This window comes from Carassius carassius, chromosome 27, assembly GCF_963082965.1.
Source record: "Carassius carassius chromosome 27, fCarCar2.1, whole genome shotgun sequence".
In the NCBI taxonomy this organism is placed as follows: domain Eukaryota; kingdom Metazoa; phylum Chordata; class Actinopteri; order Cypriniformes; family Cyprinidae; genus Carassius; species Carassius carassius.
In genome coordinates this window covers 8,109,927-8,123,788 of record NC_081781.1, presented here as the reverse complement: position 1 = coordinate 8,123,788, position 13,862 = coordinate 8,109,927, and the positions used below count along the sequence as shown (strand labels likewise).

The 13,862-nt window shown below is 37.3% G+C and overlaps 1 protein-coding gene across 8 annotated transcripts in view; it reads right to left on the bottom strand.

The window, feature by feature from the left end:
• LOC132106610 (protein enabled homolog) overlaps nucleotides 1-13,862 on the bottom strand; it is a 102,512-nt gene that overhangs the window by 16,638 nt on the left and 72,012 nt on the right. For all 8 annotated transcript variants that reach the window (XM_059512447.1, XM_059512446.1, XM_059512445.1 and 5 more), the window contains exon 4: nucleotides 9,905-9,977. In XM_059512447.1, the coding sequence (XP_059368430.1) occupies nucleotides 9,905-9,977 (73 nt within the window). The remainder of the gene's footprint in view (nucleotides 1-9,904; nucleotides 9,978-13,862) is intronic.

The window sequence follows — 13,862 nt, the reverse complement described above, 5'->3', positions numbered from 1 at the left end:
CAGTCCTGTCATTGAAATTGACTTCAAATCCCAGAACAAAGCCAGGGCCATTCACATTTATATCAAAATACCAATTGTATCAAATGTTCTACCTTTCAGTTACAGGATTAGTTCACTTTCAGAATAAACATTTCCTGATAATTTACTCACCACTCATGTCATCCAAGATGATCATGTCTGTCTGCAGTCAAAAAGAAACGGAGGAACATTTCTCTCAATATAGTGGGACCCAACAGGTTGATTTCACACATTACAGTTACTTTGGAAAGTCACGGTTACTTCTTTGTGTACTTCAATTCAAAATGGTAGAGTAGGGCAAAAAAAAACAAAAAATTTCTCCTCCAACTTCAAAATAGTTTTTTTTTTTAAGTGCTCTTAACTTTCTTTGCATGTTCGCTTCGTAAACACTGGGTCAGTATAATTCTGCCTTTCCAACGGGACTACATAATGGTTAAAAAGTAAATTATTTATTATTTATTTTCAGAAAATGTCTGATCATTTCACTAGATAAGATACTTATTCCTCGGCTGGGATCATGTAGAGCCCTTTGAGGCTGCACTGAAACTCTAGTTTAGATTTTCAATCCATTGGATCCCATTGAAGTGCACTACATATCCGAAGAAAAAAAAATCCAGAATTTTTTTCCTCAAAAATCTTTATTTCTTTTCGACTGAAGAAAGAAAGGCATGGACATCTTGGATGACATGGCAGTGAGTAAATTGTCAATACACTTTAATTCAGAATTTGCATATATACAGTTGATTAAATACTGAACAATGACTGCATTACAAACCTCTTCTACTCTAGCAGCTGTTGTCTTCTGCCTTACCAGACTGTTTTCTAATGATTGTCTACTAAAGTCATGTACCTTTAGCTTTAAGCTGAATTTTACACTTGATATCCAAAAATGTAGTAAAACGCGGTATATGCATTTAAAATAGTGATGTAAAATAGAACGTACTGTACCCTATTTTAAATAAATGTTGAGTGCAGGCCATGGGTTAAACGGTGTGTCAGTCTTCATTCTCAAATGAATGTGTGCAACATCAGTAAAAACACAAAATTCTCTCCAAGGTAAATTAATATAAATGTAATGACTCAATGATTCAGGTCATAGTAGAGGTGACAGCTAAAGAATTCACATTATCATAGTGTTGAATAGATAGTAGTAGTTCTAATAATTATCAATTGAGATCTTTTACAAATTCGGCTTTTCTCTTTAGTTGACTGATGATCATCAATTCTGATGGTGTGTTTAAATATCTTATGAACTGAATGCACACGAACGCCACTATTTTGAGTGGGAAACTCTGAACTTTAAGTCCAGAGTTTCCGAGTTGGGGGCATGTTAGTGTGAAAATATGGTGGACACAATGGATGCTTTTAATAAAAAGATAGGTTAAGTTATGACTTCAAAAGATCGATTCTTGCACATCTGAAAAGGATCCGACAAATTTAGCTGGGTTAATTCGAGGGGAATAAAACTATTAAGAGCTAACTGAATCCACAAGGGCCACTATACTGTATGTAGATCTTCCAAAAGCAGCTTCCATATGCTTGGTCTACTGCCCGAGTTCTCTAGATCTGCTTAATTTAGTTACCTTGTTTCAGAGTTGTTCTTGTACCTGGGTTCCCAGAGGATTATATTCTGAGCCACTCCATTATGAAATGCTGTTGAGGCGTGGATTTCTGAGAGCTTGTCCCACTTCCCCCAAAATCCCTGCTGAGCCTGAGCCATGCTCTCAGAGATGTAATTAAAGAGCAGAAGAAGCCTTGTTCATGTCTGTGATAATATACTACCCCAAAAGACCATGGCAGCCAAACCGGAGCCATCCATAAGTCATCCCTGGATAGGGTTTTAGAACAAGCCCCCTATAGAGATGAGCGCTGACTGAACGCTTAGAAGAAATAGGGTCAAATGGATATGTGATAATAGAGGCCTATATTTAATTTCCATGACACATACGGGTTAGGCGAGGTTAACTTTTCATGATCCTAGAGGGGTTGAGAGATCATAATATCATCAAGGGCTTCTTGTTTTCGGAAGCTGCTAAAATAAACTTAGAACAAACATTACTTTAAACCAACAGGAAACAGGACTTATGGGATCAAATGTGTGCACTCCTTGTTGCTTAAATAAGAACGAAGTGCAGTTCACACCCTTTTAGTTGAGAGCTTTATTTGTGCTTAATCCTATCGGACACATACACATTCCCTGGCGTAGGAGATCACAACATTCTGAAATAATCAGCAGCACAAACTGAAGGGGCCAAAATATGGAGTTAAGGGGTGTTCAGCAAGCCGTGCTTACTTTAGGCCTTTTTCATTGTACTTTTTCAAGAATCACCTCTTTCTGATCATGTCAGAAAGTCTGAGCAAGCACTCTAGCTCTTCAACATGCCAGTGCATTTATATAATAGCCCCTTTCAACAAAACTCATGGCTGCTTAAAGGTTCTGTTTTGTTCCACTGCAATGACATATTAAAGCATGACAGGGATTGTTCTCATATTTTGGAGCAGACTCAGAGATACTTGTCATCCAGTATACTTTCAAGAAGTTAAACCTGCCCACAGTGTCAAAAAGTCCCATAAAGAAATATTTTAAAACAAATCAAAAAGCAGGCAATTGACCAAAACCTATATCAATTCGGAATCTGCACCAGTTTATGACAGTTCTACTGCAGTTTAGAGTATTCTTAATATAGGAAAAACTACAATGGATGCAAAATTGGTTTACAAGCCCCTCCCCTCAAACATTCCCCTCTCGAGCATGGAAGAAGGACTTAAAAGATGGGAGCCATGCAGCAGATCCATTTATCGGCGTCTCCATCCTGACATCAGTTACCAAGGAAACCGTAGCTAAGGGAGAGTAGGCGGCTCACAGCCTGATTCAGGATGTCTTCCAACAACTTACTACAACAGATTCCAAAGACAGTATGACTTCATTAGGTTTTAAAACCGTAGTACTACAATAAAAAAAATACAGGATACTGTGATATAGAAAATAGATTTTTTGAAAAAAGACCACATATACAGTGCATTTGTGGTCTGCTCTCCCAAGTTTATCTAGTATATAAACCATGAATAATTCCCTGGAATGCACTAAGAATCTTAGTGTCTCTTTCCAGGTTTGTTTTCATGCGAATGCTGTAAATTGTATAGTTATGAAATATATAGAAATATATAAAACTAATAATATTTAACACGTCTGTAATATTACTGCAGATAATAGTGGGATCTTTAGAATTATTCATGGTATGCTGAAAGTAGTTGGTTAATGCTTTTACACTTTAAAAATGTCCTTTTAATGATCGATGGTTGAAGGCTGAGTGAAAGGGTCTCCTCATTATACCTATTTTTTGAAAATGCTTATTATTGTGTTCATAGAGCGAACCGTTTGCGGATTGCTTATGGAGTTAATGGTTATGGGGTAAAAAGTAACGGGGTGTAGGATAAACTAAAACAAAACTGTCAGCTTAGTGAAACTAGATACACTTATTTTCATCATACACTTACAACTCAAAATTTAACAGTTGCTTTAAGTTAATGCAACATCTTATAAGGACTACGTCTAACAACGCTAATTAAACACTCATTAAAAAGTATTGTATGTGAAGTTATGTATATCATTCCTAACTTGCAGACCCCAAACAGCTGTTCAAAGATTAGTGATATAAAAGAAAGTCATAAGTTGTCCAAAATATCACTACCAATATTTGAAAAAATTGCTTAACTAAAAAAAGATTATGTGCAGGAAAAGCCAACTTTGACAGACCGTTGTGAGCAAGAGAGCAGAATGAGCACCATATTGAAATCTTGGTGTCTTTTTCAATGCTTCCTCCAAAATTTCAACACATTTGGGCCCAGCTCACTGATTCCCACTTGCACAGAAGAAGGAACATCTTTTGAACAGAAAGGGCGGTACAGCACATCCTGAAGGAGCTCAGAAAGCAGGATGCGGGCCTTCTGTAGCTGAAGGGTCATTCATAAAGAGATGACAGACATCCGGATGAGGCTGCAGAGCGATCCGACACATTATTGTGCTGAAGTGTGAAGAAGTGGCTATGATTATGACAATCAGCTTGAAATTATGCTATCAGTCTGCTAATGAGGTGATGGCTGCTAGCGGGATATGGTTGGGGAAAATGTTCTTTTGTGTCTCCACCTGACAGATGTGCTGAAAGCCGGCAGAGCAGCAAACCTGTATCAGCGTCCCACTGACTATTTTTATCCTCCCATTATGCCACTTCATGTGTTTTTAATCAAATACTAATACGGAATATTTTTGGCTCACAGAACACGAGTCGACCCACATGTCACTGCGCTCCTGCTGGATTTGGAACAGCCTGTAGAAAAACGTGAAAACTAAAAACTACAATCTCTATTTTTATACATGTAATCCCCTGGAAGCTAATCCGTGAAGTCCTGGTGACGGAAGACATGGCCAAATATTTATTTTTCCCAGCAGGAAAGTAATACAAATGTAGCATGTCTCAGTACAGGGCATGGCATGCATTTCAGACCTAATGGGGCATAAATACGCCACAACATCATTTTTGAGGTCCTTCAAGAGCTTGTTGTCATCATTTCATCATGAGGTTTACAGGAATGCTTGAGTCTCTAATTCAAAGCATGTGTGTACTGAAACTCTCCACAAAATGAAAAGACAAAAAGAACAATCCCAAAAAAATAGCTTTGGGAAGAAACATTCTGGGGGCTCAAACATAGTGGATGTTTTGCACAAACAAAAATGGACACAGACTCATACAAAAAGAGCTTTGTATGAAGAATTATGTAAAACCACAGAGAATTTTCTTTGCAGTCATTGCTTCAATGTAATTGTTACCATACAACACCAATTTCTTCAAAATCATGGGTCATTTTAAGGTGGTCTGCACTGGTCAAACTGCTTGCTATTAAGATAAAAAGCACTCAGTGTCCAAAATAAAAGTTGTGTTATGCACATTGTTCTGTCTGTAAATTAATGTCTTTTCAAGGTAACCGTTCAATCGGTGGATTACAAAAATAACAAAATCCTGGTAACACCTTCTATGTAAGCATGTGACCTTTATTTTAAAGTGACTTCAGAAATCCTGTCTGACAGCACTCCTAATTTGTCTTCTGACAGTATGCAGATGCCCTGATAGCTGTTTATAAATTGTCTGAGTAACCTGCCTCTCATTCCTTTCTTCCGCTCTCCTTCACAGCAGCATTGTATCAGGTTTGCATCACGAGATGACATCAGACACCAAGCATGCATCCAGTTCCATTGACTGCAATAGCTAAATATGGCTGTGTGCCGGCCGGGTGGGCGGCAGCAGGCCAACTCTATTACACGCACTCAAAGACATTCTTTCAGAGAATATGAGCCCTTTACTTTCTGGCAGATCTAACACAGAAAGGGGAAAATATCCTTATAAGGAACATTTCCACTATATGTACACTACAGCACCTGACTGATGAACACAAGATGTTAGAACGTATGAATGACTGTTTCTTTAACTTCCTTCAATACCACGACTTAGGTGCCCTTGAGCAAGGCATCGAACCCCCAACTGCTCCCCGGGCGCTGCAGCATAAATGGCTGCCCACTGCTCCGGGTGTGTGCTCACAGTGTGTGTGTGTGTTCACTGCTCTGTGTGTGTGCACTTCGGATGGGTTAAATGCAGAGCACAAATTCTGAGTATGGGTCACCATACTTGGCTGAATGTCACTTTCACTTCACTTCACTTCACTTCACTTCACTTCACTTAAAGTGATAGTTCACCCCAAAATGAATATTGCTAACACTCATATTTTTTTCAGTTTTAAATACTTCCCTGATTTTTTTTTTTACAGAAATAATGATAGCACTTTATTTTATAGTCCTGTTACTCATATACTGGTTATATTAATTATAATAACTGGGCAATAACTAGGTACTTACCCTAAACCTAACCCAAGTAGTTAACTTATCCAGTACTTCCTTGAGTACGTACACTGTAAGCACAGGTAAGTGCACATACAGACAAATAAAGTGAAATAACTAAGAGTCTCTTTTATATGTAAGCAAAATCTAATCTTAATTGAGCAGTTGTAAGTCAAAAAAACGAAATATGTAACGTAAAAGTAGCCATGCATTGCTATCATACTATTCCTTGAACAACGGAAATTTCAAAGAGGTTGATCCAGTGTTATTGTTAACTAAAACTATTAAAAATTATCCTAATTTATTGAAATCAAGCTGAAGAAATATAAAGCTAAATCAAAATCTTTTTTTATAAAAAAATAAATGATATAATAAATGACAAAAGTAAAATAATAATGACAAGAGCACATAAAATGACTACAATTTAAACTAAATTAAAAATAGAAACTGAAAAACAGGCTATTATAAGCTCATTTAAAATATTAAAAATGTATTATTTTAAACAAACAATAATGAAACTGGATGGGTCCCATCATTTTTTTCTCCAATCTATTGAATATCTTATTTTAATCTGACCCAACACTAAACACTAAAATACAAAGGCCAGAGCTATTAAACCCTCCACAGCATTTAACTATGCAAGAGAAAGCACTGTCTGTCCCACACTATTTTAATAAATCCCAAAACACCTCCTTGATTATAAATCAGTATGGTGTCTGCAGTGTACTGAAGCTGTGCACCCTCCTCGAGCGCTTCACTATGCTGTGGAGTTATCAGTCTTGAGTGAAAAAGCAAACAATGTTTGTTATGCAGGACGCACTGCATTGTCCAATGCTGTCCTCGTCTGGCTCACAGCACGCAGGGAATACACCACTGGTTAATGTTTAACAGGCTGCAGGGGCTCTGCAGATAAAGCCTGTGAAGATTGAACATTTCTTCTGTAGCAGAGAAGTAGGACATGAGCACTGCTGAGTCACCATCAAAAGACTGAGATCATATTCCGTATTCAACAGAGCATCCCAGACTCCCTTGGGTTCGTCTCATGGAATGATGCATCACTGATGGAGAAACACTCACATAGCAGATCTGTAGAAGATCTACTCTCCGTCGAGGCAAAGGCTAATAACTTTCATTAAGTATTTCATTAAATTAAAAAAAAAAAATTTCATGGCAAAAAAATAGTTATCTTTTTATAAATATTGTTTTTGTACAAGGCCATGCTTAACAATAGGATTTAAAATGACTATATTCACTATTTAGCACCAACTCTTGGTAACATTTTAAGCATTACTGCAATGAAAACCAATAGAGATGCAATAGTTGCATCAATAGCATTCTATTAAAGACGCAATATGTAATTTTTCTGCTTTAAAAATAGCAGATATCACTATATCTATGTTATATATATTTTTTAGTTGTGTACTTACATTATCCCGACAGTTTCCACGAACTTTCAAATCCAGAGAAAATTATAGTTTAATTAGAATACACGGCACGTTTCTTTATTTCCGCTTTGTCGCCCGTCTATGGCGTCATATAAACTTTGACCCCTCTAGTTTATCTTACTTCCTGCGGAACCCGGCGGAACACCAAATACAAAGGTGAACAGAAGCAAAGACGAGACGAAGAAGAAAAAGTAGTAGCTAGTCTTGATCGAGACTATTATTTTTTATATTTATATTGTTTATATTAGTATTTATACCTCAATCAATAACTTAGTTATGGATCATTATTATGCTTTGCCTGCACGTTCTGTGAAGCGCAAACGTACGGGTGAAATAAATGACCTGAGAAGGTTTTGGGACAAGTGAAGAAACGAGACACGGGTAAATATAGGAGTTGCATTTCCAAGATAGAGAGAGCTTCGTGACAAGCTGAAACTACAGAGAGATGCTTGCATTCTAATAAACAGGTATGCATCCATTCAGCTAACTATATCTATCCGTATATTTTGTGAAACGATGATGTCTTGTGTAAAACGAAGACGGACTAGCTCTCATGTAGAGTATAATGTAAATCTACATGTGTTCTATATCTAGCTGGATAAAGTAGCTTCAAATGCAGTTCACTATCTTGTTCGATATCATAGTATAAACTTAATTATAATTATTAACGAAAGGCAACCGTGTTTTTTTTAACATATATTACTACTAGCTAGATGGAATATTGATTTGATAGGGGTCTGATAATTCATATATCTCTCCGTTCGAAAATACGTGATTGTCAAAATACTAAGGCCGGTGACACACTGGCTGCGTGGCGGCTGCCTCGCGTTTTCTGTGTCTTTACACACCAGAACCGTGCTGCTGCTGCTGTAGGTGACACATAGGGAGACCGCTGACAGACCAGGCTCTTGTCTTCATGACAACAATATCTATACTTCATGTTGAACATAAATATAAAGCCTACTGATAAAGGACATCGTCAACAGTGTTGACGGCAAAATAGACTATGTTTGACAGGTGCAATATTTGAAAATCGATAATTATTTATTTATTTTTTAAATTACATTTATATCTGAATTTATGTCTTACCTATTGACTTTCAAACATCAAAATGTCATGAATTAATATGTATTTGTGTACAAAATTACATAAACATATTTTCCTATTATATTTTGCCTGGAAACGCTTCCAACACGCTTGCGTGTCACGTGAAAAATAGGCGTCGGTTCTATTTCTAGCATGCACGTGGTTTCCGTGCGGCTTGAGCCGCGCCTGAGACGCGCGTCTCACGCAGGCAGTCTGCAAGCTCTAACCTGTTAACATGGGAGCCGAATTAAAAACTGACACGCCACGCAGCTGAGACACTTGCGCCACGCATCCACTGTGTCGCCGGCCTCAGTTAAAATGAGTGAGGAATGTGGGGAGCGACAGAGCGCGTGTTCCAATGAACAACAACTCCCATGAGCCTACGCTCTTTCCCGACGTCATCAAAGTACGTCTTATGTTATTATTTTGATTGAGTGACCCCTGGTGGCCAAATATTCCATACTATACGTTTAAAGCAAAAATTTGAAAGAAAACTGACAAGCAAGTAGTGAGCTTTGAGCATGTATATTCCAGTCAAGCAGCCTCAACCTTGACTGATGCTTCCTTTGGGAACTCACAGCAGAAAAGCTTTTCGATAACAAGACCAGGGTGATGAGTAACAGCCTCAGTCATCCTTTGAAGTCGACAGAAATCTTGATAAAACACGCTCATGAAAAAGCGAATTCAGGGCTTCAAAGTGGCGATTTAACTGAACTTAGTCCAACAGACATTAACATTACATTGCTGCTCTATCTGCGTTTGATTCTGCAATGTGAGAGTTCACCTGGTTCATATTCTCACCATCACACATGCAGATGCCAACTCGTAATCTGTGAGTGCACGTGTTCTTTCATGGGGTGGAAGGTGTTTTGTAGAATGTCATTTTCCCACTAACACTAATTTTACATTAGGGCTGCAAAGCCATTAATCACGATTAATCAAGTCAAAATAAAAGTTTGTTAACATACTACATGTGAAAAATAAAGTAATGTCTTTTGGCTATTGCTAAAAATATACCCCAGCGACTTAAGACTGGTTTTGTGGTCCATGGTCATATATTTGCATGTACTGTGTATAATTATCATGTATACATAAACACACACACACTTCATATATAAATCTAACTTATTTTCCTTAATTATACAAGTATGTGTGTGTATTTATATATAAATAAATATACACAGTAAACACATATAGTATGTAAACAAATATTTATTTTGAATCGATTAATCGTGCTTAATCGCTTTGCAGCCCTAATTTACACCTTAAAAAATGTATTTTGATTAAATATCACAGTTCTGTTGGAATTTGGGGAAAACAAATAAAATCCCATAAAACATAACTTACCACACCTTTAAATTATAAGCATCAGAACCCGAAGGCTTTTTGTTTGCTAGCTGATTCAAGCTATTAACCCAAGTTTATATGGTTTACTGCAGTCAGTGTCTGTAACTTTGGTTTTTACCTTCTCTGCACCTCCAGCTCCTCTGGTGATGGGCCATTCTGCACCTGAGGGGACTGTCTTGGCATCGGGGGGCCTGTGAAAAAAAAGGGAGAAATCTGGAATAAGTATCTATTTGAAACTTGGAAAGAACTTTGAAATCTGATCAATAATGTAAAGCACGCTGGACAAGCCCCAAAAGAGTAACAGAAGATCAGGTTTTAGAGAGAGAGAAAGAAACATGGGCCGCTGCCTGCAAGACACATCGATCAGGTGTGTTGGACAGCAAGACTTAATTAGGACATTATATATCAGGGAAAGGGGAAAAGATTATCTGTAAAAGGAACCGCCAGCAGCAGTTCAAATCACTATCACTTAAAATAGAAAAAAAAGAAAAAAAGAAGTGCTAAGCACCGAACCAGTCAGTGCCAGGGTGAATTACTCCACATTTTTGTCACTTTATCAAAACAAAATGTAACATTATAGCATTCTTCCCCAACAGAACTTTGTTAGAAATGGATATGCATAACCGTAACAAAGATATTACTACAAACTAAAATTAAAATATAAATGGAAGGAAGGCTGGCTGATGACCTCATGCTGGAAATATATAATGTAGAAGGAAACCCAAGACTTGATAGTCTTTTTTTACATCATAGTTTGAGTATAGAGGCTCTGCTGATTTTGTCAGGCTGAATTTGAGAGCAGAGGAAGGCTAAGGTCTGAATGAAAGCTTTAGCGCAAGTCTCTGCCATGACACGCTTGACTAATCGATCAATGCAGCATTGTGCAGGTGAGAGAGGTCTGTTTACAGAGTCTGGAGGCAAGGCCCTCTATGAAGCTCATTACCACACTACATATGCCCTCTTCCATTTCCTGTTTATTTGCTACACACAGCAGGGCACTGCAAAAACAAGAGCTTTTTTATCCTTACACCTGTTTGACCCATTTCTTTCCTGTGGTTTCATTTATTTAGGGGACAACATAATAGCAACATATAGACAAACTATTGACAACACAGCAAAAGGTCTGGCCCACATTGCTGATCTGAGACAATCTACCAAACAAAAGGTCAATAGTTGAAAATGTTGAACTTATGTAAGCATGTATGTATTTCTCTAAAATGGATTACGGATTAATAAAATCTAAGCAGGGAAAAATAACAAAACATAACATTTAACAAAAAATATGAAACCAAAAAAAAAGCCTAAAAAAAAAAAAAAAAAATATATATATATATATATATATATATATATATAACCCAAAGAACAACATAAACATAACATTCAACATACATTACCTATCATAAAAAAATACAAAATAAAATAAAACATTACATTTCACAAGAAAAACAACACAAACGTAAAAATATTTGTGTTTTATACTTTAACATAACAAAAAAAAAACGATATAAAACCTGAAGAACAACATAAAACAATTAACAAAACATAAAATATAAAACATGTTTTAGCCAACATAAAATATAAAACAAGATAAAACAAAAAACTACATTTAACAAAACATGACATACAAAACATAAAACAACATCTGTCCTGGGATAATAAGTAGCATATTTTTTACATCAACATGGAAGTTGCAGCAAAGTAGATCATGGCATGCAATGCGCACCAAGTAGCAAAGCTAAACTCAACTTTAACCAGAAACAAATGCCTTGCAGAACACATTAATTGGATTAAACAAGTCTGAATGCAGAATTCTCCCTACAGCACAAGACTCCAGGAAACAATAACATTAAAGCTGAGCCATCTGGACAAGCCAAGCAGTAATCAACTCACCTTTCAAATCTAATCTAACATTACAGTTTTGTGCCCCCCTTTAAGAAAATCGACCATTTTTTGATTGTCCATGTTTGTGTAACCCACTCTACAAATTCCCTTCTCAAATGTTCTGTCTTTAACACATAAAACACACCTACGCTAGCCTTAATGTGTATGTAAAATGCCCTGTTATATAAGCAGGCACCCTCAGTTTCTCTTCCTTCCTTGAATAGAAACAAACCATGAGCTTTTTTACAAATTATCAAAGCTATTCAGATATCATCTAATGAGTCAGCAGATATAATCTCTCCAGAGACCAAGGTCAAGTTATACAAATATTAACTTGATTTGTTTTTATGGCCACATTCTAGAGATATTTGAGTGCAATGACTGCAATTTGAAACTATGGTACAAAGTAGGGCTGCACGATGTGTCGTTTAAGCATCGATATCGCAATGTACGAATCCACGATAGTCACATCGCAGGATGTGCGATGAAGGCTGTCGCAGTTGATCCGTTATTCATTAACCGTACGGGCCAGCTGCTCCCCGGCCCTTGACGAATGTGAGAAAGAGAGAGAGAGAGAGAGAGAGAGATAGATAGAGAGAGAGAGCGCGAGAGAGAGAGAGAGAGGGCGCGCAAGAGAGAGCGAGAGAGGGCGCGAGAGAGAGAGAGCGCGAGAGTGAGAGAGAGAGAGAAAGAGAGAGCGAGAGAAAGAGAGAGCGAGAGAAAGAGAGAGCGAGAGAAAGAGAGAGCGAGAGAAAGAGAGAGAGAGAGAGAGAGAGAGAGAGAGAGAGTGTGCCCAGGCCGCACGTTCACGTCTTCAAACAACGAGCGCTGTCTTGCTCTCTCTCCCTCGCGCATATTAATCAATTGATACGATGGTGTCTGTGTTTAAATCATTTAAAATGAGAATGTAAGTGTACTCACCCCATTTTTGTTTGTAAGAAAAAATTTTATATCGCAATATATATTGCAGAAAAATAAAATATCGCAATGTCATTTTTTCCCCAATATCGTGCAGCCCTAGTACAAAGGCAAGTATACTTGGCCCATTTAAACCTGGTCAATCTGAACAGCACTTTAAAGGCTGGCTCTGGTCCAGAAGCACTCAGTGTCAGCTTTAATATGGACTGATCTTTCTTCAAGCCAGTTTGGTAATGTACTGCCATTAGATCACACACAGATAGCATAACCTACAAATGGACTTTTTATTCTACTAGCATTCACAGATAAAATTTAATTAAATTAAGGAATAAAAAAATTCTATATGATATTAATTGTATAAAATAAAACATAAATATTAAACGTCGCATCATTAGAAACAATTAAATTTGCATCTTATATTAGTTTAATATGTATTAAACGTAATAATTAAAAAATAAACATGTTTCTTGTACCACCCTGCTGAATTCACACATGTAACTAATTATTAGCAATTATTCAAAGACAAAATAATAAAATAATATTCACACTCAAATATCAGCTTTAAGTTTTAAGTTTCCACTTATTAATGGATTGTTTACAGACCAACAGAAAGCGAAATAGTCAGAATAGCACCTACATGAGATGAGGGAACCACCGAGCCTCTTCTGACAGCAGATGTATTGTAGAAGTCCATCCTGATCTTTAGGTACACTTGTAACAAGTGCACTAGAGCCAATCGCATCAGCTCCTAAACTGCCATCAGTGACTCCATGAGATCTTAAAGAGAGCAGCATGTTGTTCTAGCTATTGTCAAGCAAACACTGCTGTGGTAAAAAAAAAAAAATAAAAAAAATAAGACTGGACCAATAGGCTGGCAGTCAGATGTTAGACGCTCTGCCACAATGTTCACTGAGCAGGATGCGATCCATTTATTGCACTTTCCGGACCTGATCAATTATTCATGCCTGGATGGGCGAAGGGTAAAGCGGTCAATGCTACAACCACATCACAACTATTACGATCATGGGTGGAAAACAGGGGGTTTAACCATTTTGAGGCAAGGACAATGAGATACAGCTGAGACACTAAAATCTGGAGATCTACTACAAAGGGCAAATTTTAGACAAACACTTCAGAAAAATAAGAAAAAAAATTGACTATTTTCCTCAGGGAGGATCAAGGAACTTTCTCTAAGCACTGACAGAGAGAAACAAAGCTTGTCTTGGCCGCAGGACCAAGTAATGGGCTTGAAATCAAGTTATCGGATGATGTCACCA